The sequence below is a fragment of the Sciurus vulgaris genome, assembly GCF_902686455.1.
Source record: "Sciurus vulgaris genome assembly, chromosome: 2".
Classification (NCBI taxonomy): Eukaryota; Metazoa; Chordata; class Mammalia; order Rodentia; family Sciuridae; genus Sciurus; species Sciurus vulgaris.
In genome coordinates, this window is record NC_136462.1 from 135,753,898 (window position 1) to 135,781,780 (window position 27,883).

The following is a 27,883-nucleotide window of genomic DNA, read 5'->3' on the forward strand; positions in this document are numbered from 1 at the left end:
CATTTATAAATTTCCCCAGAGATTATCTCTGTGGCCCTCAAGTTACATGAAAGTATGTTAATTGATGCCAAGGATATAGCTCCAAACAGGCCAAGTACTTACCTACCATGCAAAAGGCCCAGAGTTCAATCCCCAGAACAGCAGGGGAGGTGGTATATATTGTATAATTTTTAACTATGTAGATATTTTCCTATTGCCTTTTTGTTACTGGTTTCCTGTTTGAGTTCATCATAGCCAGAAAATGTAATCTATATGAGTTCAATTCTTTGAAATTGCTAAGGTAGGTTTTATGGCATAGGATGATGTATCTTGGTGAGTATTTTACACATACTTGAAAAAAGTATGTGTCCTTCTGCTGTTGAGTATTTTATAAACATAGAACACTGTCTTAGGCCAGGCTGGTTGAGTGATGCTCAGTGATGCTAGTTGAGTGATTCTGAAAGAGGAGTTTTGAAGACTACAACTACCATTGTGGATTTTTCCATTTCATGTTTTAGTTCTATCAGTTTTCACTTTACATATTTCAGAGGTCTGAGGTGTTGAACTATGTAATGTTTTAACACCCCTTTCCCTGACAATATTTGTTGTTGTAAATCCACACTGTCAAAAATCATTATGTCTACTTCAGCTTACTTTAGGTTATTATCTGCATAGTATATTTTTCTCCATTCATTTCTCTGTCTTTAAATTGGGTTTCTTATATATCGTTGGGTCTTGCCTTTTTTTTTTTTTTTTTTTTCTTAAATCTGACAATCTGTCTTTTAACTGATGTATTCTGACCACATTCAATGGTTGGATTAAAATCTACCATCTTTCTTTTTAAAAATTTGTTCTATCTGTTCTTTATTATTTTCTTTTAAACTATCAGACGATTTTTCATAATTATACTTTCTCTCCTCTATTTACTTTTATCACTTATACTTCTTTAATTTTTTTTTTTACAGATACTCTAGGGCTTATAATACACATATTTAATCAGAGTTCACCTTCAAATAATATTTTGTATGTTCTGTGTGGAATAAAGAACCTAGAACAGTTTGTCTCCAACTCCTCCCTCCCATCCTTTGTTGTTATACATTTTATTTTTACATATGCTGTAGACACAAAATACACTGCCAATATCTTTGCTTTATAAAATCAGCTGCCTTTTGGAGCAATTAAAAAGAAGGAAACACTCAAAATCTGTGGTTTCTAATAATATTCTCCAGCAAAATAAACCAGGGTTCCTTGGAGAAATGCCTGATAGTAAGACTAGCATAGGAAATGCATGAGATAAGCCTACTAGTGCCTGAAAGCAAAAATGTACCCTCCTTCCATCACCCATCAAAACCATAACAAAACAAGCAAAAAAACTCCACAAGGATAAGAGTATGTCAAAGGAATAAAGAAGTGAGTGGCTCCCAAAAGCTAAAGCTGGAACAATTTAGGCAAAAAGAACAAAACAACAGAAACAAACAAACAAAAAAAAAGTGGTACTTTGTTATATAACCCAAAATTTAAAACAAATGCTTATGAGCTCCTATTTATACAAATAAGTATTTAAGTATTTAAACAAATGAGAAAGAACAGGTAACTGCACCTAAGAACCTAAGTAATTTATGTAGGCACTCTTTCTTCAAGAAGGTAAGAGTCTTAACTCCCATTCTTTAAGCTGGGCTGCATATAGTGATTTCCTTTCAAACAACTACAGTATGGAAAGGGGAGAACATGGAAGTAAAACAAAAAAACTGTGAAACACTTCATTAGCCTGGTAACCAAGTTAACAGCAGTAATTAGTCATGTACATAGTATGCACCCCAGATACAATGTGATGACAATGGCACCTTAATTATATGGCATTCTTCCCTCAAAATCAATAATCCCAGTCTAATCATGAGACAAAAACATCAGACAAATCTCAATTGAGAGAATCTTACAAAATATGTGACCCGCACTCCTCAAAAACATTAAATAATACTGTATCAATACTGGTTCATTAATATTAACAAATGTACCATAGTAATATAAAACATTTTAGAAGAAATTTGGCACAGAGTATAAGAAAATGTTTTGTACTATCTTTATAATCTTTCTATAAATTTAAAACTGAAAATAATAATTTTATATAAAAAGTAGGGGGAAATATGCTTATTCCACTTCCACTGCTCTTCATTTTTTTGTGTAGATTCAAGATTTTGCTGACATAATATTCCTTCTGCAGAAGGATTTTAATCATCTCTTATAGAATAGATCTGCTGGCAATAAATTTCCATGATTTTTGTTTAAGAAAGTCTATTTTAATCTTGTTTTTGTATAAAGATTTTGCTGGCTATAGAATTCTGGGTCAAGTTTTTCTTTGTTCTGTAGGTAATGTCTCTTTTCTCTGGCTGTCTTGGATTTTTCTTACCTTTTGCTTTTAGCAGTCTAAATATATGTGTGTATGTGTATGGGTGTTGATAGCACTCACCCTACTATTTCTACTGTTCTATTTTTTTTTTTAGGAATTCCAATTAGAAATACATTAAACCATTTGTTTAGTCCCACAGTTCTAGGATACTATGTTCTGTGTTTTGTTTCGAGTCTTCTTTGTATTTCAGTTTGGATAATTCCTATTGACTTATAGACCAATGCCATTCCTTCTGATGGGCCTATAGTAAAAGGGTATTAGTTAATTTTCTTAGGAATTGAGTAGTGTTTGAGCTTTACTGTTGCTATCATTACTTTCAAGTGTTTCTACCACAGGTTCAAATCCCTCTGGAGGAGGGTAGTGGTTTACCCGGTTTGTTACTCCAAGGATTGTCCCATTCTGTTTTAAGCCATCACCTCTGTGATGTGCTACAGATTGTGGCCTTCTCAGTCATGTAGCCACTCTCTGCACTTAACCTGTCTTCCTGCTCCTCCATCATGGACTGAGATAGCTTTCCTTTTCTATTACCCCAGATACAATGGGATTTCTCCAGTGCTCTAAGAGTAATACTGTTGTTCACCTCCTCACAGAGGTTTTTGTTCCACGGAAGAGAAAGGAAAGAAAGATCCAAACAAATGTTTTTGCTCCTAATATAGTGGCCACTCTTTCCCTTCTTTCCTACAAGGGAGGCTTTTCCAGGACATTCCTGATCTTTGATGTGGAGCACCCAATGAGGTTCATGATGGAAAAGACAATAAGAGAAGACAGACTCACCCTGTATACAATATGGACCAAAAATGTTTCAAACAGCCCTACCAGTGCATACCTGATCTCTAGTAATTCACTAACCACCCCAGCTTAACTCCTGTCATTGTGACCTGCCTAGTGCTCCAATGTCCTCTCTCTCCCCATGGCATCTGTTTTTTCCTAGCCCCCAGGCCAGTTGACTGCCCTGGAATTTCAGCACTATAATGGTTCAAGGAAAACTGAATTTTCCTGTACATTCAAGTTTGTTGTTGTTGTTTTCATTATAAAGTTGGAAGTGATACAATTTTCAGCTTTCTGTACCTCCAAATGAAAAAGTACTTCTTTGTTTTTTGACTTGGGTAGAGTATAAGCCTCAAAGGTCTTAACATTTAGCTCAGTTTTCTCATCTCTCCTTATTTATAAAGTCTGAGAATCAGATGAGAGAGTGCATATGATGTTTTGTAGTCTATAAAAACAAATGTAGAATTATTATCTGTCTGATAGTCTCATTTTCACTTAGCAAAAACACGAAAGGCACTTTCACTAGCTGCACCTGGTCAAGAACACTTGGCATATCACTTAGTATTATTAATATTCAAATAGTTGCTAAACAAAAAATGGCTTTAAACCTTGCCTATGTATTCTAATTTTTTCCTACAAGAAGTTGAGAAAAAATATTCTTTTGCTTTTTACAAACACAGACATGGGATTAAAAGCAAATGAAGCTAGAACTCTCGAGTTATAAAGACACTGTGGGAGGGTGCTGCATTCTTTAGAGTTAAATGGAAAGGTTATTTGAGAAGGAATAAGCAAAAAAAAAATTATTTGGAGAGTAGCTCATTTAAGTTTGTATGAATGTACTATCCTGTAATATAGTTCTCTCTGGTGTATACAATTTTTAACAAATAATGTAGTGTTTCTCAGAAAAGCATATAATAGATTACTGAAAGTATTCAAAGTACAGAGAAGAAATAAGTCATAATTTATGAACTTGGGAATGAGATCTCCAAGCAAAGATTTTGGCCTGGTAAAATTAATACTAAGCCTAATAACTTCTCCATATTTAGCTTTAATCTCAAATAAACACTAAAAATATTTGTTTCCTATTTTTCCATAATCTATTTTTTGTGCATTTCAAATAGAAGTGTCTCTTCAAATGATAATTTTGAGTAGAAATATTTATCAAAAAAGGTTTGTGGGCTCTACAGAGGTACAGAGAATTCTAAAGGAAGACACTGACTAAGTATAAAATGTGTGTTCTAAAGAATAAATCTGAAGAGAGGTTCAACTTACAAGTGGAGGCATCATGCCCTTGCTTGAAGGGGGGATGACAACTCGAAGATCTGGTTTCCGACTGTTCATTCCAAGATTGCCACCACCTGGTGGAGGGGGAGACTTTGTAGGCATGACTTTGCCTAAACTATTTGCACCAGTATTTCCAATCATATTTGGAGAAGCTCTTGAGTTTACAAATCCATTCCCTGGAAAATTTATTAACATGAAAAGAGTCATTAAAATAGTCATAAACACAAAGCAAATTTCCCCAGTCTGAGTTGCAAATGAATTGAATAAAACTCACTAGGTAACTAACCGTGTATCTTTTAATATTTTAAAAATAAGTAAACAAAGTCAACAAAGTCTCAAACACATCATGAAACTGAAGACGAATGCCACATTTTTTCTGGCTTTATTGCTTGAACCTGCTATAAGAGACACTTAAAATACTACAAACATTTCTAATAGATCATCTCATACTGGGGACTACAATAATGGAGACAGTGTTTTAACAATGCCTAAGCCCAGTCCACGTATCCACTCTTGTGACACAAAAGTATCACTACTAGGTTCTGGGTACTAAACCTAGTTTAGTACCCAGGCAACTCCTTAACTGTAGCTTACTTATTAGCACTCAGCTTGAATGCTTCACTTCCACTGAGAACTTCTTTCTGTAGCTCTACTTTTCCCTGTTCTGTTTATTCAGCTTCCATTAATGTCCTTACTAAAACAATTGTGGTTTATCTATTTTAATCATCTTATTTTTACCTTTTAACATTCCCTAGTAGAAGTCAATCTCTCTTAGGTGAAAGAAGGAAATAAAGTACATTGTGGTATATGTTCTATGCACACAGTACTTTTGGGCACCAACAGAGACATAAAATAAATGTAAGAGACCACCCTTGATTTTATGAACATTCTACATATTCGAGTCCCATCTCTGTGTAGCAGCGTTACTTATTTGAAGAAGTAAAAAATTAATGTTGTGCTAATGTGATATAATCAACTTTGTTGAATCCTAATCACTTCATTTCATGTTTCAATTCTGAAAGCCAGGGGGCAGAGAAAAGAAAGGCTACATATGGCACCTAGAAATGGCTGCTTCTCTCTAACAGGTGTCATTCAGAATTTTAGGGTTCTAGATGTTATTTACTCCTTTCCCACCTTTTCACCTAATTCCTCTTGCTTTCTCTAAAACTTTTTACCAAGTGACCTACCAGTTTTAATTCATATGTCTGATTTAATTTTGCTGTGAGGACTGGTATTTCAGTTAACCTTATGAGCCTACTTCCTGGATTGTTTTCATTATCTTGAAAGGGTCTGTATAAAATCTGGGCTGAATCTCCTTTCCACAACCCACAGAGCAATTTCCTACATCCTGTTAAGCTTCAGAAAGCAACAACAAAAAAACCCAACTTCTTCATTGGGCCATCCCCTGTAGAGTAGAGCTCAGCAACAGAGTGGGCAGAAGTAAGTGCTAAGTCAGACATCTGGAGAACACAAATGTTTCTCAATTTTATTCAAAATAGTTAGTTTTAACAGAAACTTGATATTGCACAGGAATTAAAGAATTAACAGTTTCTCTTAATATATAATGGCGTGAATATTTTTTGAATATTATATTTAGAATACTTGACTTGCATTCAAATATGAAGGATACAAGCAGTATTTCCTCTCAATGATATTATATGATATAAATACATAATGAACATATCAAGAAGCATTAATACTATTTTCCATTGTGGATTCTAAAATGCTTTTTGAGAGGATTAAACCTGGGAGACTTTTGCCTCTGAGCTTCATACCCAGTCCTTTTTTCCCTCAAATTTTAAGAATTTTGAGAGGGGTTTTGCCAAATTGCCCAGGCTGGTTTCACACTTGGGATCCTCTTGCCACCACACCTGGCTATGATACTCTTTGTATGGTATCACAGTAACTCATAAGAATTGAGTTATAAGACTGAAAGGGGATCCAAGTGTGAAGTCAGCATGATAATGACTGCAGATGATGTAAGGTTTTGGTAACTTGCCAGGCTAAAGCTAAGATAATTTCATATGTACAACTTGTTATTTTGTAGAGTGGTATACTAAGTTATATGCCTTCTTATCTCCAGTTCAATTTTATGATAAAAATGAAGATACTGTTGAGATAGACTTCTGAGGTAGATAGTTTGAGTATATAACTCATCTTGCAACAACTTATAAATTTAGGAATTAACAGGTCTACTATAAATGAGTAAGCCTAATTTAATGTGATTGTTGTTAAACTGTGTTTTAAATTATCATGGTAATTTACTACTCTAACACAAATGTGGGAAAAAAAAGCTCTTAAGCTGTAATACCTATGCTTCAGGAATTTTTAACAGATCTAATTTCAATTATGATTCTCCAGCTGTTAGGTTATCTAATTATCAATCTGTCTCATATTTCAGAATATAAATCACATCAGTTTAAAATAATGCATTCAAGTGGGTAGAAAATATTCCATGTCCTTAATACTACCCATTCAGAGATAAGCTCTAGACAATGATGTTTTACTGTGAATCCATTTAGTTCACTCAACTGACAAGCAAACCTCAAAGGATTCTGAAAAACTCTACACAGAAAGGTGCAAAACTTAATTTTATCATATGTGATGAACCTTCCATAAAATTTGATAAACACGCATCAGATTACTCAAAAAATAAGCAAAAACATACTTTTAAAGTTTTCAAATTCTGTCATTTGTATAAAGAATTGCTTGAAGTTTCTGAAACTGAAAAAAGACTGTGGATTTTAAAATAACTGATGTCCCATTCATTTAATTTGATGATGAGTACTATATGATGGACAACATGGATCTTATCCATTAAAAATTTATAACAGAAAACATAAAATGCTCCTAGGATCCTACTTCCCAAATACTATCATCTCCCTCTCCACCTCTCCTGGGAAGTAGCCCTAAAGAAGCAACTTTATTTTCTCAGGGACTTCATGCATCCTCATGCAACATGATGGTTGAAACATGAACTGAATCAATGTGAATAACTCTGAAATATGAATTTCTACTTTGTCTAACATTTTAATCAATACTGAACCATCAGATGGCCACTTTTCCCTAGATAAACTACTATCATCTCAACTCAACCCGTTTTAAATACCTGTATTGCTAACATCTTCTACCAACCCCATCCCCATCTTCACGGAGGTATCAAGCTTTGTTCATTCTTCCTTACAATGTTTTAACCCTCAACCATCACCTCTTTTTAACTGACACTGCCATGCTAACACTTACTTTACCTTTATTCAATTCTAAGAGCTTCTTGAGCTTTTCTATTTTTAGTCCAATATATATTTTTCTTTCTCAATATTTTTGGAAAAGTGTATCCAAAAAGTGTATCATTTTAATACATGATTGATACTTAAACATGCCTCAAATTAAAGAGTTCCTAAAGATTTTGAACTATAATATAAACAGTATTTAATGCAAACTTACAGTGCAGAAGTATATCTAGTAAATCACAATCAAATAAGTAGACTGACATTATGGAGGATTTATACAATTTACAATATGAACAAAGCTACTAGGTTTAATTTGCACAGATAATGAATGATATAATTAAAATTTTTTAAAAAACCTTGATATGGGGGAAAAACAATGTTCTACAATAAAAATGTTATGACTGTGGGGATACCATATCACTACAGCATAAAAGGAAGTTCAAAAAAATAGAAAAAGAAAGGGAAAAAAAAACCTTATATTCCCACCATCCTAATTATTACAATGTTTGGATTTTACCCTCCTTTTTATTTGCCACATGCATGTAAGTAAAAGATCACAAGTAAAAGGCAGTTCAGTGAAATTTACTTAACTTTCAACTGCTGAATGTGTTGATTTTTCACTTTATACATTACTATAAACATGATTGCAATGAACCTTTGATATTCTGATTTATTCCTTTAGGAGAAATTCCCAGCAGTGGGATTAGGGGGTTTAAAGGTATAAACCGTTTTATGACTACTGAATTATCTTGAATAATACCTTTCCAAAAAAACTGTTACTAATTTACAAGTTCAAAAAGCATATATGAAATCATCAGTTTCACCATGCATTCTTCAGTTTTGTGTGCCACAATAAAAAGAGGCACTAGCTGGGAACTAGTAAATAAAAATAGTTGGTTTTTTCCGCCATTTTAAAATCTGAATTTCATGATTACTACCAAAGATAAATATGTTTTTCAATTTCTAAAATATCAATAGGGTTTTTTAATTGTGTATTTAGGCACAAATGAATGCCTATCCATTTATTAAATAGTCTCCTATTTGTTGCTTATATTCTACCTTACTTTTTCTCTTAAGAATGAGGAAAAGTTAGTATTCACATAAGACTGGGTGAAGAGTGATTCCAGGCTCAGCTGCTTTAGCAGCTAAACACTGAGGACCAAGAGTCTTGTGACAGCTTTCTACTTTGCCATCCTCAGCATGTTGGCTTTCATCTTAAACAGGCTTGCCTCATCATCACTGGACAGGTACAATGTCCAAGATTCACAAGGTTGCACAGCCTTTCTGGGGATGTCTATGAAGTTCCTCTTTTACATCAAGTTGTACTATATTTTTAAAGTATTTTTACTCTTACCATAACATATATAGAAAATGCACACACAAAAAAAAGACTTCAGCTCAAGGATTTATCATAAAAAAATCCATGTTACCACCTCTCAGACCAAGAAAAACAGCATTACCAGAATCCCCAAAGTCTCCATAACTGGGTCCCCTACCAAAGTCTCACCTAAAGTCATTATGATCATGATTTAACAGTTGTTTTTCTTTATACATTTACCATCTTTATATACATACCTCTGACACTATAGTTTTATTTGCTTGCCTTTCAAACTTTATGTAGAGAAAATCATTTAGAATTTATTTTCTTTTATTAATATTAATTTGGTAAAATTCATCCACATTTGTTGAGTACTGCTATGGTTTCTTCATTGTAGTATTATATTCCTTCATATGAACATACATTATTTATCTACCTGTCCTGTTGATAGCAATTGGATTATTTCTAGATGTTAACTACATAATGCTGTGCACATTTTTTGGAGGGGGAGGGCTGAGGATCAAACCCAGGGTACTAAGCATGCTAGGCAAGTGTTCTACCACAAAGCTACCCTACTAGACCCCTGAACACATTCTTTATGTCCCTTTGGGCATGTGTGGTACACACATGCATTTCTCTGCACTACATAAGGGTAAGTAAACGTTGCATCAGAGAATAAAGAAGCCTTTCACAACTATGGCAGATAATGTCAAGACTGTTGCATTATCAGTATATATAAGTTTGTTTTTCCATAGCCTTGTCAATATTTGGTATTATCTACTTGATTTTAGCCATTCTGGCAGGTATGCAGTGCTCTATGGTTTTAATTTTGCTTTCATTTCCATGATTACTGAGTTATCTTCTCACATTTATTAGACACCTAAAGAACTTCTTTTGTGAAGTATCTATGCTCTCATGCATCATTTTTTTAAAATGAGATTCCTTTTTTATTAGTTTATAAATACTCTTCATTTAAAACCCCTCTATTTGTTTATTTACATGCTATATTCCCCCACTCTTTAGTTTTTATTTTTTATGGTATTTTTAATGAACAAAGGTTCCTAATTTTAACACAAATTAAACACTTTATAATAAATTATTTTAAAAATTTTCAATTTTTATAAAATTAGGTTTTCTGTAGTTTCTTATTTAAGAAGTCTTCCTATTCTGAGTTTATTCAATGCTTTAAAGGCTCAAGGAAGTCTGCTTTCAGTAGTACGTGCATGCTTTGGGGAAGCAGGCAGAAGACTCAACGAAATCAAAATCACAACAAAACAAATGGAGAACTCTTCTGTAAACATATTACATATTTAAAATTGACGGTATTAGTAAAAATGATATTAAGAAAACATTAGGGATCCCATATTCATATTTATCACAGATTGGTGCATCTATTTTGATATTTTTCTAGTAGATTTTTTGAAATTATCTTCAGCAGATGAATCATTTTACAAATACAACATTGAGATACAAATTGGCTCAGATCAGTTCTTAGAGTTTACATCACATAAAAAAGCCTTGTTGAAAGAATAAATCCAGATTTGTAGCTAAATAGATTGAGATTGAAAGAGATTAGAATTCACCAAAATCGCAAATCTTGTCATTGACCCATCCCAGATTTGAACCAATCTACTGTTGAAGTTCAAACATTAATGTGTACATGTATATAATCTGCATGAAAAATTTCAGCCATGTGGAAAGTAAACAAAATACATTAAGTACTTTGTTGACCACCCATGAGGTTATTATTCAGTTTTTATGGTTTTCATTATGCTGTGGCTCTATGTTCATCTGTTTTTACTAAACCCCATCTGCCTAACCTGATTATTTTAAAATTATGTTATACATTAGTAAACCAATGCAGAGCCACTTCACAAATTAATGTGAATAAAAAATGTTTTATTCAGGCATACTTGGGAAAATACATTAAGATGTTTGGTACCTTGGGGCATCAAGGGAAGCACCAGTCATCTTGACTGATGCTGTTCCTTACCCTTAACAGGGCAGGTGTAAAAAAAAAAAAAAAAAAAAAAAAAGATATAGTTTATAGGTAAAGTGAAACCATCTAAAACTGCTACCACAAGTTTCTAAACCTGGACTGAAAATAAGTCATCATGCATTTAATATGTATAAAATGTTCAGATGGAGAATTTAAAACCCATATTTATATTAAATATTTTTTTCCAGTTTGGAACACAGACAAAATTTATCAAACACTGGACCACAAAAAAAGCATTAGGAAATTTCAGAGTTTAATCATATGGAGGGAACTTATAACTAGTCAGCTACAAAACCATCCAAAAGAGAACCAGAAAATCCCCATACATTTGGAATCAAGAAATACGCTTTAAAATAACTCACAGGTCAAAAAAGTTATAATGGTAATTAGAAAATATTCTGAATTGAATGTTGCTGAAATATAACAATTTTATTAGACTTTTTAAAGAACCATTTTTTGTTTTGCTAATTCAATTTATTTTTAATTTCAGTAATATCTGCTTTTTATAATTTGCTTCTACTTATGTTAGGTTTAATATGCTCTTCTAACTTCCTAAGACGGAGGCCTAGATCATTGTTCACTATTTCCCAGGCTTCTGTCCTTTATTTTTTTTACAGTACTGGGGACTGAGCTTGTAACCTCAAAAATACTTGCTAAGCAACACTCTATCACTGAGGTACACTATTCTGAATTTCAGAATTTCCTCTATTCTGAAATTTCTCAAAAAGCATATCATTACTTGTATTCAATTCTGTACAACTTTCTGAATCTGTGGGTTGTTTTTTTTTTTTTTTTTTGGTCAGTTTTGGATAATTCTGTGCTTACTGCTTCAAATACTATTTTTGCCCAATTTTCTGTTTTTGCCTCCTGGAACTGCAACTTAATGCATATTATGCCTTCTCACTGTGTATTCTAGGTCTTATTCTCCTCCTTAATTTTCCATCTTTCATGTCTCCAAAATTCTGATTCTTTCCTTTTTTCTTTCCTTTTAGTTTACTAATTCTACTATTTGCTTTGTTCAATGTTATGAGACTGATCTGTTGAGTTCTTAATGTTGCACTTTTTGTTCTAAAATTTTCATTTTTTAAATAATTTCCCAGTTCTCTATCCAAATTCTCCAATTTCTTTATCTTCTTGAAAACAGCAAACATTTTTATGTTATGTTAAATTCAAAAGTCTGTGCCAAATAACTCCAAATTCAGGAGGGTAATTCTACTGTTCTTTTTTCATTTATGTTTTATGCTTCTGAGTGTACCTAGTTAGTTTTGATTATGTGCCAAGTAGAAATAATAAGGCCTGAGATACTGTTTAATTCTTCTACAGATTATTTGCCTTATCAGGCCTTTTTGGCCTCCTAACAGTATATTACCACAACCTAATTGAAGAAGTGGGATGGTGCAAATATGAGCCACAGATGCAAAGAGGAGGATATTAAGTTCTCCCAAATTTTGGTGGGCACTGAACTTAGTTTTGCTGGGGGCAGGGGTCATAAGGGAAAATGTACACAAAAAAGGGTATGGGGATGCAAACGATTAAAATTGTGTCCAAAAGAAATTATTTATAAATATTTTGGAAAAAATTCATGTTGCAATCTTAATGTATAATTGGTAAGACTTTCATGAATGTTCTCATATTCAACTGTTATCTCTTAGATAAGACCCTACAATAGGTTTTATCTGTTTAAATTCCATTAAGATAATTTAATACAATGTGGATATTATTATATATTAATTCCTACATTGAAGTCATTATACATTTTGTAACTTGTCTCACTCAATAATGTGTGTTTATTTCTTTCTCATTTTTTAAATAATTTAGTTATCCACCTAATTTCCTTAAGGTACAGGCTCTTCATGTTCTTGTGGAATAAATATTTGATAGTCATTTCCTATAAGTGACCTGTTTTCAGATGTCTCTAAGACATATAATATCTAAGGAAGGAGTAAATTCCTACCTTGCTTTCAGATAAAAATGGCAATTATGATTATCACATATTAACAAGAAGACTTAGTATGAAGAAAAATCCAAAGGGCTACACTTATTCTTGTAACTTCTTTGACACGTATACTATACTTTTATAATATTAAGATCATAATGTATTTTATCAGCATGTCAGGGTTGGGCAGACACATTTATGATGTGTATTTAAACTGCTAGTCATCTTGGGAGAAGCCCCAAAGTAAAAAAAATCTATATTTAGCTGCAATTGTGCCAAAGGTGAATTTTCTACATGTTACCATCAAAGCAGATCCTTGAGACAAATCTCTCAGTTCTGCTTCCATCTCTATAAGTAGGCCCACTATTTTGTTGCATTCCAATCTCTCTGAAAACATTTTATAAGGAATTGTTGTAAGAAAAGAGCAAGTCACTAATAGTCTAACTTTGGTGAGGATAGAAGATATAGAAAGTAGCTTCTTAAAAAACTGTCTTGATGTAAATGTTGCACTAAGGCAATCTAGTCTCTCTTTTTTAATTTGTTCTTTCTAGATATAGATGACAGTAGAGTGTATTTTGACATATTATACATACATAGAATAAATATAACTTGTTCCAAGTAGGATCCCATTATTGTGGTTGTAAACAATATGGAGTTACAGTGGTCGTGTATCCATGTATAAGGACAGGAAAGTTATGTCCAATTTATTCTACTATCTTTCCTATTCCTATACCACAACCCTTCCCTTCATTCCCCTTTGTCTAATACAATGAACTTCTATTCTTCTTCTCCCTTCTGTGGGTTAGCATCCACATATCGGAGAGAATATTCTGTCTGGTTTTTTGGGACTGGCTTATTTCACTTAGCATTATATTCTCCAGTTCCATCCATTTACTGGCAAATGCAATAATTTCATTCTTATTTATGGCTAAGTAATATTCCATTGTGCATATATACCACATTTTCTTTATCCATTCAAAATCTAATTATGTAGTAGAATGAAAGTGAACCCCTAAGCTCTCCCCCTGAACAAAACAAAGTGGATCAAGGCCCTAGGCATTAGACCAGAGACCCTGCACCTAAAGGAAGAAAAGGTAGGCCTGACTCTCCACCATGTTGGTTCAGGAACTGACTTCCTCAATGAGACTCTTCAAGCACAAGAAGTAAAATCTTTTTATTTTTTTTGGACTACGGATTGGATTGAACCCAGGGGCACTTAACCACTGTGCCACATCCCCAGCCTGTTTTTGTATTTTATTTAGAGAGAGGGTCTTAGTGAGTGGCTTAAAGCCTCGCTAAGTTGATGAGGCTGGCTTTGCAGTCACGATCCTCTGGCCTTAGCCTCCCAAGCCGCTGGGATTATAGGCATGTGCCACCATGCCCAGCAAGAATTAAAATCAAGAATCAACAAATGGGAAGGTATCAAACTAAAAAGCTGCTTCAAAGCAAAGGAAACAATCAAGAATATGAACAGAGAGCCTACAGAATGGGAGTAAAATCTTTATCATCAGGGCCTCAGATAGAGCATTAATCTTCAAGATTACAAAAATCTCAAAATCTTAACAGCAAAAAAACAAAAACAAATGACCAATCAATAAATGGGCTAAAGAACTAAACAGGCACTTCACTTAAGAAGAAATATGAATGGTCAAAACATATATGAAAAATGTTCAATATCTCTAGCAATTACAGAAATGCAAATCAAAACTACACTGAGATTCCATCTCACTCAGTCAGACTGGTAATTATCAAAACTACAAGCAACGATAAATGTTGGCAAGGATGTGGGGGGAAAGGTTCACTTACACATTGCTGGTGGGACTGCAAATTGGTGCAACCACTCTGGAAAGCAGTACAGAGGTTCCTTAGAAAACTTGGAATGGAACCACCATTTGACCAGTTATCCTACTCTACAGTTTATACCCAAGGGACTTAAAATCAACATACTACCGTAAGACAATATAGTTTTACCTGTCATGGAGGAAGCATTCAATAAATAATGAATGAAGAGTAACTGTAAAGAATAAAACAGATGTATTCAGGGAAAATGTTATGTATTAACTAAGTATCCCTTAGAAGGTAGAGGTCTAGTTTCAGGGACAACGTTCCTTACATCTCAAATAAGACAAATGTCTACAAAGTTAAACAGTAGGAATTCACTCACCCACTGGGCTGCTCCCAGCTCCATTTGGCACTGTGAGGTCTGTAGTGCTCAACATCCCACCTAAGAGGTAAGAAGGGCAGAAAATGAATATGAATTAGCTCTCCTTATATGACTATGAACCAAACAGAAGTTAACTCTCACTCCATTTCTAAAAAACAATTTTTATTTTATCAAAATAAAAACTAGCTCAGTCTGAAGTTGGTAGTAATGTGTGATTTGATATATTGATGAACATATGTACACACACACATAGTGTATAAGTATAAACTACATTTGTAACATATTACTACACGTGTGTGTGTGTGAGTGTGTGTGTACCCCCACAAAGGAATTTATCTAGTAAGCTCTGGATGTAAGTAAGTTTTGTCTTTCTGTGTTATCAATACCAAATACTATATAAAAATAAGAATAGGGACAGTGCATATGGAATATCATCAAATCTAGGATTTAAGGGAGAGGAAATATTGAATCACACAGGCTAATGAAGCATATACACTGCAAACTTCTGCTTATTTAACAAATCAGGCAGGAAAAGTTGCAAAAAAACCCACTAACTCATCAGGTAAGTTTATTCTGTGAATTTCTAGCATGATGGCTCACACTCAACTTTAAATCTTTGCTCATGATATCCTAATTAAATATACTGCCAGTTAAAATATTCTCATGATTAAGGAACATGTATACATGGTAGGTTCTCTATGTTGTTTTACTTTGCCTCACAAAATAGTCTCACAGTAGATTAGACCCATGGTAGACGTTCAAAAAAATACTTCAGATGGATTCAATTATGTAGCAAGTGACTCCTGCTCATTCAGACAATAAAATTAAGACTAGCAAAATAAGAAACTTCCTATGTTAGCAACTAGTTTTTTATCTTCTTTGTTAAAGAACTAGCAGAACCGGTGTCACTACATACTTGCATTGCCAGTACTTGGTGGTCTCTGAGGAGCTCCTGGGGATACATTTCTATGTAATGTAGCTGGAGGTGGAGAAAGCATGCTTGAATCTGCTAATGATGAGCTGGCTGCCAAAGATGGCGACACAAGTGAACTCCCTGGGTTAGTGTACGATAAAGCATTAGGACTGGTCACAGGGACTGTGACAGACATTGAGAAGTTCTGAGGTGGCAAACCAGGCTGTAAATAGAAAACAAAAAAGAGAAAACTATTAGTTTCATTTTCACCTACATTAAGTAACTTAGGAACTTTAATTGGACAGGGTAACTCAAATGATTACAACTAGAATATGGGAACAGATTCTTAATTTGCAGATTTAAAGTTATTTTCTTTAGAATTATATTTGAATGTGAATACATTTGACATGAACATTTTCAATGTTTTATATATTAATGCATACTATCATGTATATATTCTATAGTTGGAATATTCAGAGATGAAAATTACAGGTTAAAATCTGATATTCAAGTATTATTGCTGTATTTAGACATTATAAAATTTATCACTGTTACTAAGTAAGCACTAATTAGCACTTTGATGCAAACCAGTTTAGTATCATTATATTCCTACTGAGAGATTCCAAATATATCAAAAGGGAACAAATGTGTACACATAATTATTAATTTAATACATTAATTTTGGGACATTATAATTAGGCCCCATTTTGATTTGATTGATGGACATTCATAATGGGCAAAATTAAAGAAAAACAAATAATTATAATACATAACACAATAAAATCTGAGTGTAATGAAAATGCAAAGAAACAATCTAAGCAACAAAATTAATTACTGATAAGACTCTAATGATATTTTTGGTATTTCCCTTAAGTTGTACGATGATTAAATTACAATATTATAAATGCCATCTTTCATTCCACCAAATTATTCCACGCCCCTTTATAAGGATATTTTCTATTTTCTTCTTCCACTTCTTCTATAAACCATTTGCAATATACTATTGACCACAATAAATAAGTCTTCTTTATAATTTAAAGTGAAGGAGGGGTGCTTTTCCTTTCCTTTCATTTTAAAACAGTGATTTGCAAAGAAAGGTAACACTGCTAATTCAAAGTTGGAAAAACATAAGTTGCTTATGTACTCTATTCAATAATTTCAGGTGGAAAAATTGTAATAACTTATCAACAAATAGAAAATAATGAGTAATATTTTTCAAAAGTAAAACAATTTTGTACAATATTTTTACAGTTTAATGTTAACTGCAAGAATATCATCTTCTCTATGAGATCAGAAGATGCTCTGTTTGGTGTTATTTTAAGAATACTGACATTAGACCCAAAATAACTCCTTGAAGTTATTTTTCATGAGCTTATTCTTATAGAACTACTCTGAAGAAATGATCTATGAGGTATACTTTAGAGCATTGTTTAAAGAGAATTCTTTCTGACAATGAAATAAATATCAGGATAGGAACCATTTGTCTCATGAAGGCTACACTCTCATATATCGAATTAGAAAATTAGATCCAGAATAATAATCTTAAGTAGCTTTCACTAATGGAGCTTTCAGTGAGAAGAACTCTGAAGAACTATTAAGTCCAGGAGCATAAGCTCAAAAAGTACTGTTTCACTATGGTTAGATACACATAAAAATTAGATGCAAAGAAAAATTTTAAAGTGACTATTTTTTTACAACCAGTTTAAGAACATTGCTTCCTTAACTTAAAATTAATCCAGGCCTCTCATCCTTATTACCAGAATCAGTACTGACAGGAATTTGAAGGTATCTATGCCAAGTGCTTTTGAGACATTTACAAAGTGCCAAATAGTAAACTCAGCTCTACTAATATTAAAACAACTATATAAAACAATTTTTTAAAAAATTTAGAAATATCTGGCATTCTCAAGATCTATTTTAGCACATAGGTTTTATGTATATTTCACATATTTTACAAATATTTATATATATACATATGTATATATGTTTTAAGTCATAGGAAAGAGAAGAAAGTCTTATATATTTCTTATTTAAAAAAATCATCAAATTTTAGAAGTGGAAGGGATCTTAAAATTATGAGCAAAGTCCCTCACTTTATAGATTAAGAAAGTAGAATTCAGGACATTTAGGTGCCCATCTAAAGATATAAGGCATGTAAGTAGCAAACCCTGTATCAGAATGTTTTCACTTCTACTTTTAAGATGCTGCACATAAACTATTTTAACATTTCAGCAATTTTAAAGGTTTATGGAACCAAAAAGTTAATAAAATGCTTTGTTTTCCCCTTCTATCTACTCACTGTAAAAATAACTAAGATGTAGGATCAATCTCTTCATGCATAAGATAAAAGCACAAACCATACTTTCGTACTCACTGCGATTTTATGATTCCGCATCATATTATCAAATTCCTCATTAATTTTTTTATATTTTTCTTCTGTATGTGGAGTTAGCACATATGAAGTATCAGGGTCTGGGCTGTCGCACCCTCTGTGTTCCTTCTTGTTCAGAGCCTAAATAATGAAGTTAACAAAAAGGATCAACAAATAAAAAGTAGAGGTAAAGTGAAAGTACTTACAGGGCCTCGTTTGAAAATAAAATCACTATCTTCATTTAGTTTGCTGAATCTGTCCTCCGAGAGTGGACTGTGCTCAAAGTAATCGTCAGCATCAGGGCTCTCACAACCATTAAGGCCTTTTTTTCTTAAAGTCTGAAATACAATTGGAAAATTCACATACAAATAATGCTAACTTTCCATGAGGTTTTTTTTTTTTTTTTTTTTTGTATAATTAAGAGAGCACAGATTGAATGAATTGAACTATTTAAGAGCCACTGAAAGAGTTTTCAAATGATCACAAAAGTATTAATTCTTCAGGTAAGGTAAACATAAGACATACATAAATTAATTCTATTGTACATTAAAAGAAAAGGAATACTGACTTGTTTGGATTCTTCCTTTTAGAATTTCTTATAGAATATAATTTCCATAATGTTCTCATAGTTAACAACTAGAATCTGATTACAACCTGTGTACTTAGCTGCTAGGGCCAATTTATGCAAGAAATAAATTAGAAATCTACCAAAATGATGCTTTGAGAAGTTATAGTGCACTGGGCATTTCAGCAACTTTTTCTACTGGCATTCCTTTCTGCCAATGAAAATTTATCCCATTCACTAGAAATTAGTCCAGAATCTCAATGATTTCATTTCTAATTTGTTCTCGAATATTATAATGTTCCCACATAATCCTGAAATATAAAAGCTCAAATTTGCCAGGTGAGGTGACACATGCCTGTAATCCCAGCAGCTCAGGAGGCTGAGACAGGAGGATTTGGAGTTTAAAGCTAGCCTCAGCAATGGTGGGACACTAACCAACTCAGTGAGATCCTACCTCTAAATAAAAATACAAAAATTAGGGCTGGGGATGTGGCTCGATGGTCAAGTGTCCCTGAGTTCAATCACCAGTACCAAAAAATAAATATAAAAAATAAAAGCTCAAATCTAATATGCCAGTTATGACTCTTTTGTATGAAGAATGTATATACTAGTGACTTCACATACTTTAAAAATTTGTATTCCATGGTTTGGAATGCATCCCCTTTCTCTTTTACTAGCTTTTTCTATAGAGTTCCTTCTTGGATTGATTTAATCCACTGAATAGACTTGAGAATTTTCTAGAGTGTCATTAAAGCTTCCCCTGGATCACACTGACTTTTTTTGGTTTTGTTTTGACATCAGGGTACAAGTACAGTAGATGGTTAGTTCTGATTTCTATTTCTTTAAAGTCACCATGAAAAAACTTATCTAGTATTTAAAAGAATTAAAAACCAAGGACTTGAAGATCTATGAAATATTCATTTACATTATGTCTAATTTTAAAAATCATCATAGGTGTTAGTTTAAGGTAGAATTACTGGGTTCAACAACTTAAATAGTTTTGAGACTGTTGATTTTCCAACCAACTACAAAAAAGTATTAAGAAGTTAAAATTTTCTAAGGAGACCTACCTAAAAGAGTTTAATTAGGAAGTAAAGTTTGATTGATAAACTAGTTCTAGAAGAGTTCACAGCAAATTATTTACATTAGATATAATATATTTTAAATTAATTCATAATACATATTAGTATCCTTGAAAACTTGACTTGCAATTATAGTTGTTTATTTTGCTCCTTTTCATCTTAAGAAACTAGAATGTAAACACAGTAAAGATTTAAGAATTTTTCTTAGTTTTTCCAAAGCAAAATTATTTTAAAATTTGATTTCACTTTTTTTTTTAATGTTTGCACGCTAAAAGAAAATCACAAGCAATAATTACTGTAGATACGTTAGTTTCTCAAATTTCTTGGAATGTACCACCCTATGCCTGAAGCTCTTATTGAAACACAATCACTAAACGAGAACATAGAGTAAACACTACATCTGTTTTCCTACTATCTGCCCTAGGCACTAAGGTCTATGAATCTAACTAATTAACAAGTACATTTATGTTTACTTAGCCATAACAGGTTTTGCTGTTCAGAACACTAAGGGATGGAGATTTTACCCGCACCATCCTTGGTAGCAAATTTTACTTGCCAAATTTCTGCAAGCTGCTATCAGCAGAGAAAATGTTAACACTTATAATAATGAATAACATACGAACTCTTATAACCTATACAGCTCTAGAAACAGAATAAACATAGCAAGTACCTATACATAGATCTTATCATAAAAAGAATGATTTATTCTAGCCCTAAATCTCTGAATATTTGTTTCTTAATTTTCACATATCTCAAAAGACTAGTTAACTCAGTCTCATCCCTCTTGGTATACTGAAATGTTTATCACTGAACTCTCCACAAACAGCAATCACCGAGTATGTATCTCTTTAAATATTTTTTAATCTAAGAAGAAAAAAGAATACATCCTTTGTTTTTTAAAAAAGAAAAACTGTGAAATTTTTATTCTCTAAGAGTAAGGCTAACTCCACTTATGAGGAAAGAAAGTACTCTGGTATCAGCAGCTCTGCAAGCCTTCACTTCAGATGGGTTCCTGTCACAGCCAGGGAATTTAAGAGGCATTATCAGCTCTGAAGATAACAAGCTCATGTACCTCTGTTTGACAGCCAACTTGTGTCTCCTTATCACCAAACATGAAGAGTTGTTTTGAGGACCTAACTACCATAAAAAGACTTTTTCTGTCTTCTTTATCATTACCAAATAGCATTATAGTAAAAGTTTCTCCTGTGTCACTGGTACTAACAAGTGGAATGCTGTAATCTATTAACAAGGCCAGGCGAGGAACGCAAGAAACAGACAGCTTCAGTTTTGTCATACACTTTAAGTTAGTCACAATAAAAACATTTGCTCAATGAAAACTTAGTCTGAAAGGTTCCTACTACAGGGAATCTGCTTATAAATGGGGAAAAGATTCATTAAGAATACTAGTACTATGCACTGTCTTTGGTTATTGCTGATAATTATCATCCATCCATCCTTCCATCCTAAACTTCAAGAAACTATTTCTTGTAAATGTGACTGATAGTATTTCAGTGTCATTATGGCAAATTTAAGGGGAAAACTCCATTGTGCCAAATAATTTCAAATTTCAGTGGTGTATACTTAAGTTGATATACCACAGTTGCTTTCCTTCAATAACTGTTCTGAAATCTGTATTACAAACTGCTAAAGTGATCATTTGATGAGCAATTGTTATTAATCAATTCAAGCTGACTTGATACAATGTTTTATACCCGTATGTCAGTGTTCCAAATATGTTTAAAGGTTCTAATTGGCAAGGTTAAATGGAATCCAAAAACTAATGCACATTAATTTTTCTTCAATCCTTTTCTATAGAAGACAAATTTTATTTTTGGAGGGTCAGTTAAGGGCTTCTAAAAAACTTTTTATAGCTGTCACCAATAAAGTTAAATCAAATTGGGATTTTAATGGTTTTTCTTTTAGCAATTTAGGCCAATTCAGATACATTCTGCATGCTGTCATTAATGTGGTACAAAATGTCCAATTTAAATAAGTTTACGTCCTTAGTCAACATTTACCTTTCAACATTAGTTTTGTGAAGAAAAACTGTAAAATATTTTCAAATGGACCAAAAAGGGGAAGAAAAAAAAAAAAAGAGGTATCTTTAATGGAAAACTATGCATTGTCTAGCACAAAGTTATCTGACTCTATGGAGTTCTTGCCTTTGTCATTAAACTGTTTTACAACTTTGTTTGGACAGAATGCAAATAATCTGTGTGTTATGATATGCAAATTATTTTTGTCCATAGAGGTTCAATGCATTTCTTTTCCCCACTGTGGAACAGCTAGTTTTTGCACCTATGAAGCCAATTTGGCTTTTTTTTTTTTTTTTTTTTTTTTTTTTTTTGCAATACTGGGGATTGAACTTAGGGCCTTGCACTTGTGAGGCAAGCACTCTACCAACTGAACTATCTCCTCGGCCCTTATTTGGTTTTCTTGATGGGTTTATATATTTGATCTTTGGATTCACCTGTTAACCTACTATAACTTTTTTTCAGGTCCCACAGTAATTAACAAATTAAAAATTTTTGTGGCCTGTGGCCTGTTCACTTTCCGTCTGACAGTCAAATCTGAAAGGTCCAAATTAAATTTTAAAAAGAGGGTTCTTGTTTGCTTTTTGTATTGAACAAACCAGTTTTACCAACATAAAGAGGCTTAAAGTCTTCTCTCTGCAAATCAAAGACCTCTAAAGTTGGGAGATTTTTTTGAAACAACTAATTTATTTTTTAAAATATACTTTATTTTTTTTAAGAACACACAGTTATCATACATACTTATTAGCTACAGAGTGACAGTTCAGTAAATGTATTGGAAGGTCTTGAGTTTAAAATTTCCATACCAATTTAAGGAAAAACAGTGAAAATCTGAAATTTAGTGAGTGTTCTGTCTAGATTCCCCCTGCCCCTATTCAGATTACAGTTATCTTTGTTACTTTGACTAGGCTATTTTACAACTCTTTAAAGATAGATATTAGTTGACTTGCAAGAAAATGGATAGTTCATGCAAATAGTTTTTGTCCATAGAAATTGTTTCCTGTGAAATACCATGGATTATCAATCACCCTGTGGAAACTGACCAAATTTGTCTCTATAAATTCATTCCAATATTTTTAAATTGTAAATCTGTTCGATTCACTTTTACATGAAAACCATCAGTTATGCCTTTAGGAGTCACTTTACAAACCAGCCTTGGTAGCAAAGACTATGGATTCCATCAAAGATGGATTTCCTGCTGTCAAGCCTTCAGTAATCCAAATATTCTTTCCTGTTTTTGAGTGCCATATGCCTGTATCCTTTTAATAAATTACTCCTTTATCTTGAGCTACTTCAAATGGGTTTATACCACTTCTAATCAAAGAAGCTTAATGAAGAAGACTGTCAGTGATTCTTTAGGTCAAAAATTGATAGTATCCTCATCAAAATCATGTATTTCCCCAGAAAGTCTGGCTGGTGCCACCAAAACCTAGAACCCAAAAGGGTTATTATTTACCACTTTTGGTCAAAGACTATTGATAAAAGAATAATACCTGCCAGAATGAAGATCTTTAAAGGCATGTGTTTCTCTATTCCCTTATAGAGAATAAGCAACCTTACCTTCCAAGTTCAAGGAAACATTTGCAGAATTCTGTGTATATGGTACTGCTTGGCCCTGTGTCTCTCCCTCTCATTTTTCAGTCTACATACTAAACCTCTTGGTGAAACTAAGATGGAAAGAATAAAATAAGGGTAGAAAGGAGAAAAGAGAGAGACTCAAGGATACAAGAATAATGCTGTTCAGACTTTTCTAAGTACACCCATATTTTTCCTTTACATAATAACTTTAAACAAACATATATAATGATGGATTATTAATTAGGCAGAAGCAGTTCATTTAAAATGGGTTTCTTTTAGCTTATAATCTCATGTTAAACATTCAGCAAATAGTTACAATTTTTGATATGTTCATTTTTCATGGAAGTCATATATGTATTTTATATAAGTGCACATATGCATATACACAAAAATAAGCTTATAATCTCATGTTAAACATTCAGCAAATAGTTACAATTTTTGATATGTTCATTTTTCATGGAAGTCATATATGTATTTTATATAACTGCACATATGCATATACACAAAAATATATGAGTTATTGGGACTGGGGTTGTGGCTCAGTGATACAGCACTTGCCTGGCATGTGTGAGGCCCTGTGTTCCATCTTCAGCATCACATAAAAAGATAAAGGTATAAAAAATATGAATTACCATAATCTTTGGCATTTGTTTATACACACATATGCACATACATACAAATACATGTATTACTCTAATCTCTGTTTACAGAGTAAACAAATCAGGATATCTTTCATTTTAAACATGTTCAAACCACATTTAAATTATGTAGGAGTTTCTAAGTACTCATAAGTATCCCAAGGAATTGGTACTTCTGAAATTTTGAGTCTATATTAAATTTTTGATTCAAGAATTTATACTTATTTATCACAGTCTGCACCTGGTAAGACCGAAGTTTTAACCACTATGTACAAAGAATGACAAAACTCTTAATATATGCTAAATTGTATTTATTTGTTTATTTAACTTATTTATTATGGTCGAGGGATTGAACCCAGGGCCTTGAATGTGACAGGAAAGCATTCTACCAATTAGTTAATAACCCCAGCCCTAATACATTCTAAATTTTATAAGAATAACTGTCAAGTTCCATTCTAAACTAACAGAATTGCAGCACTTACAATATAATTAAAAGTACTCAAAAGGTGTATATGCATGGTTTTTAAATGCACAGGACCTAGTCCAAATGAATCAATCCACAATTTTACTGTGTACCTTAAACCTCATTTTTCTGAGGCCAGCTGAGCAGTAAATGCCCACAAATAATGGCTGAATGGATAACTGGTAGCTCCAACGCATAATAAAGTTAAGTACTTGTAAATAAAGGAGTAACATGTTTTAACTTCCAAAGAATTCAAACTAGACTAACATTTTTTAAATGAAAAAAAGTTCTCCTTTTACCCCATTCTAACAATTATTTCCACTTTGAAGTAGATACTATTCTTTCTAGTCATTCTGAAAACACAAAAACAATTTTTAAAAATTTTGAAACATGCATAAAAGAAAGATACACAAAAAATCAAAAAATAATTATAAAGTGAACAAGTCATTTCAATCAGGTCAAAAAATAGTCCAAAGCTAGAATCCTATATCTCCTCTAATCAACCCTTTCCTCTCCCCTGATAGGAAAAAGGTATACTAACTCTGTGATGACAATTTCCTGAATTGTCTTTATAGGTTTACCACACAGATACATATTCCTAAAATTATAATTCAGTTTTGCCTATTCTGACTATATGCAAACAGAACCACAGAGAATAATACATTGTGTGTGGTCTTTCATTACACATCACCCATGATAGTGCTGCATAGTTATAGCTTATTCATTTTCACTAAGTATTGTTTTATATAGAAATAAAACTTCACCCATTCTACTACTGATAGACATTGGAGTTGCTTCAGTCTTTGGAATATTATGAAAATGCTACAGTGCACACTTGAAGATAGTTTACTGCATATATGCACACACTCTCTACAGTGAATTCTCAAGAACGGAATTGTTAATTCATAAAATACACCAATCCTGTAATAGATAACTGTCACTAAAGTAGTTCTACCAGAGTGTACATTTCTACCTTTACTGAATACTCAATTTGCATTCCCCTGATTACTAGCAAAATTCAACACATTTCATATCTATTGACCACTTAGATAGGCTCTTTTGTAAAACAGTTGCTCAAGAACTTTGCCAAGTTTTCTGAGTTGATTTTTTTCTTACTGGTACATAGTTCTTTTAAATGTAGTCAGTACAGGTCCTAAGTTAATTTTATGTATTATAAAAATATTTTCCCAGTTTGTGGCATTTTTAAACTTTAATCTTTGGATGAAGTGAGGTTAATTTTAATGTAGTCAAACATATCCATTTTTACTTTTTGTTATCCTTACAATAGTGATTTTTATGTCTTAAAAAGAAATCTTTCTCCACCCGAATCATGAAAGTATTCTCCCGTATTATCCTCTAAATAGCTCTGATGTTTTGTCTTTCACATTTAGGTCTGTAAACTAGCTGGAGATAATTTAGTATAGGATGTGAGATATATTCAATCTCATAGGCTTTCTCATATAGATATCCAATTGTCCTAGTGTCACTGTTTCAAGAGTTTGTTCTTTCTTCTTTGGTCTGTGGTAACACATCATCATATATTAATTAATTTTATATGGTTCTGGTTCTGTGCTATTAGTTCACTGGAATGTTTGGCATTTGGTAACTGTGCTAATGTCGAATATCTTAGTTCCTATAGCTTTAAAATTACTCTAACATCTTACTGCAAATCTTCACATCTCTTTTCCCGTTGAATTGCAGAATCAGTAGGATTTTTTAATGTCTTAGAATTCTGATTGGCAATTCACTGACTCTATTCAGATAACTTTATGTAGCACAGATATATATAATATTAAGACTTCCAATTCATGAATATGGAATAATGCTACATTCCTGGCATGAATCCAAATTAGTCATGATACATTTATTATCCCTTCTGTATAATCCTAGATTTAATTTCTGTATTAGCATAAGTAATGACAGAGGCTTTAACAAAAAAATTCCACAAATCCCAGTGGCTTTACACAATGAAACTTTATTTCTTGTTTATACAAAGCCCAACGAGGACATTTCTTATTCTTAGATAAATTTATGTGAGATTCAGAGCCCTAGATTCTTTTTCTGTTTTGTGGGCAAAAGTAGGCTATAAGGGATTGGACCCTGGCCTTCGCACATGCTGAGCATACTCTCTCCCACTGAGCTACACTCCCAACTCTCTCTAGTCACATACAGGACCTTTTGAGTTCCCTTCTGGATTCTTTACACCTGGTTGTCAAACAAAGAGAAAGTACAAAGATCATGTGGGAAATAGCTCACAGGTCAGGCCTAGAAGCAGCCTAAATCATTTCCACCCACATTCACTTAGCTAGGACTCAGTCACATAGCCACTCTTAACTACAAAGGAAGCTGATCGAGTCTAGACATGTGTCCAAGCAGCAGAGAAAATGAGTTACTGTGAAAACAAAAATACCTCCATTAAAAAAATGTGAACACAAAGAAGTGGACTAATATTTTGCTTAAGAATTTTCCATTATGTTCAGCATGATAAACTTCTGATTTTTTTCTTTAGTATTCTCTTAATTGGTTCTACTACCAAAGTTAGGCTACCTTCATAAAATGAAGAAAGGAGAGATCCTTCTTTTGCTATTCTCTGGAAGAGTTTGTGAAATACAGGCATTACTTCCTCTTTAAAAATATGCTAGTAATTACTATGAGGTCATCTGGACTTGGGAGTTTTGTGGTAAATCTGACAACACGAATTATTATCTCTGAAAATAAGCCTATTTTTTTCTGATTGTTTTGCTAAAATTATATTTTTATGGCCACCTGTCCACTGAACTAATATTTTGAGGCATGGCAGAATAATGAAATTATATATGCTGAAAAAAGTATGTGAAAGCTAAGCACAATGGTGCACACTTGTAATTCCAGCTACTCAGAAGGCTATGACAGAAGGATCACAAGTTCAAGGCCGGCTTGGGTAACTTAAAGAAAACCTATCTAAGTAAGATTTTTTTTAAAAGGCTGGGGATGTGGTGGTGAGGTAGAGTTGTTTGCCTAGCAATGTTCGAGCCCTAGATTTAACTTGTGTCCAAAAAAAATTTTTTTTGTTAAAATATCTGTTGAATAGAAAATGGGCACCTTTCTGATTCTGTAGTTCATCCCCTATCTTTATAGAAGAGATTAAAGTTAAGAGAGATTCAAGTACTCATTCC

At 32.9% G+C, this 27,883-nt stretch overlaps 1 protein-coding gene across 10 annotated transcripts in view; it reads right to left on the reverse strand.

Annotated features, from left to right (window-relative positions):
- MEF2A (myocyte enhancer factor 2A) overlaps window positions 1-27,883 on the reverse strand; it is a 163,252-nt gene that overhangs the window by 16,546 nt on the left and 118,823 nt on the right. For 4 of the 10 annotated variants that reach the window (XM_079127342.1, XM_079127338.1, XM_079127345.1 and 1 more), the window contains 4 exons: window positions 18,361-18,510; window positions 16,002-16,221; window positions 15,086-15,145; window positions 4,427-4,614 (listed from right to left, as the gene is read on the reverse strand). In XM_079127342.1, the coding sequence (XP_078983468.1) occupies window positions 4,427-4,614; window positions 15,086-15,145; window positions 16,002-16,221; window positions 18,361-18,510 (618 nt within the window). Of the gene's footprint in view, window positions 1-4,426; window positions 4,615-15,085; window positions 15,146-16,001; window positions 16,222-18,360; window positions 18,511-18,575; window positions 18,708-27,883 lie in introns of all 10 variants that reach the window. The other 6 variants (XM_079127344.1, XM_079127341.1, XM_079127346.1 and 3 more) reach the window with 3 other exon arrangements.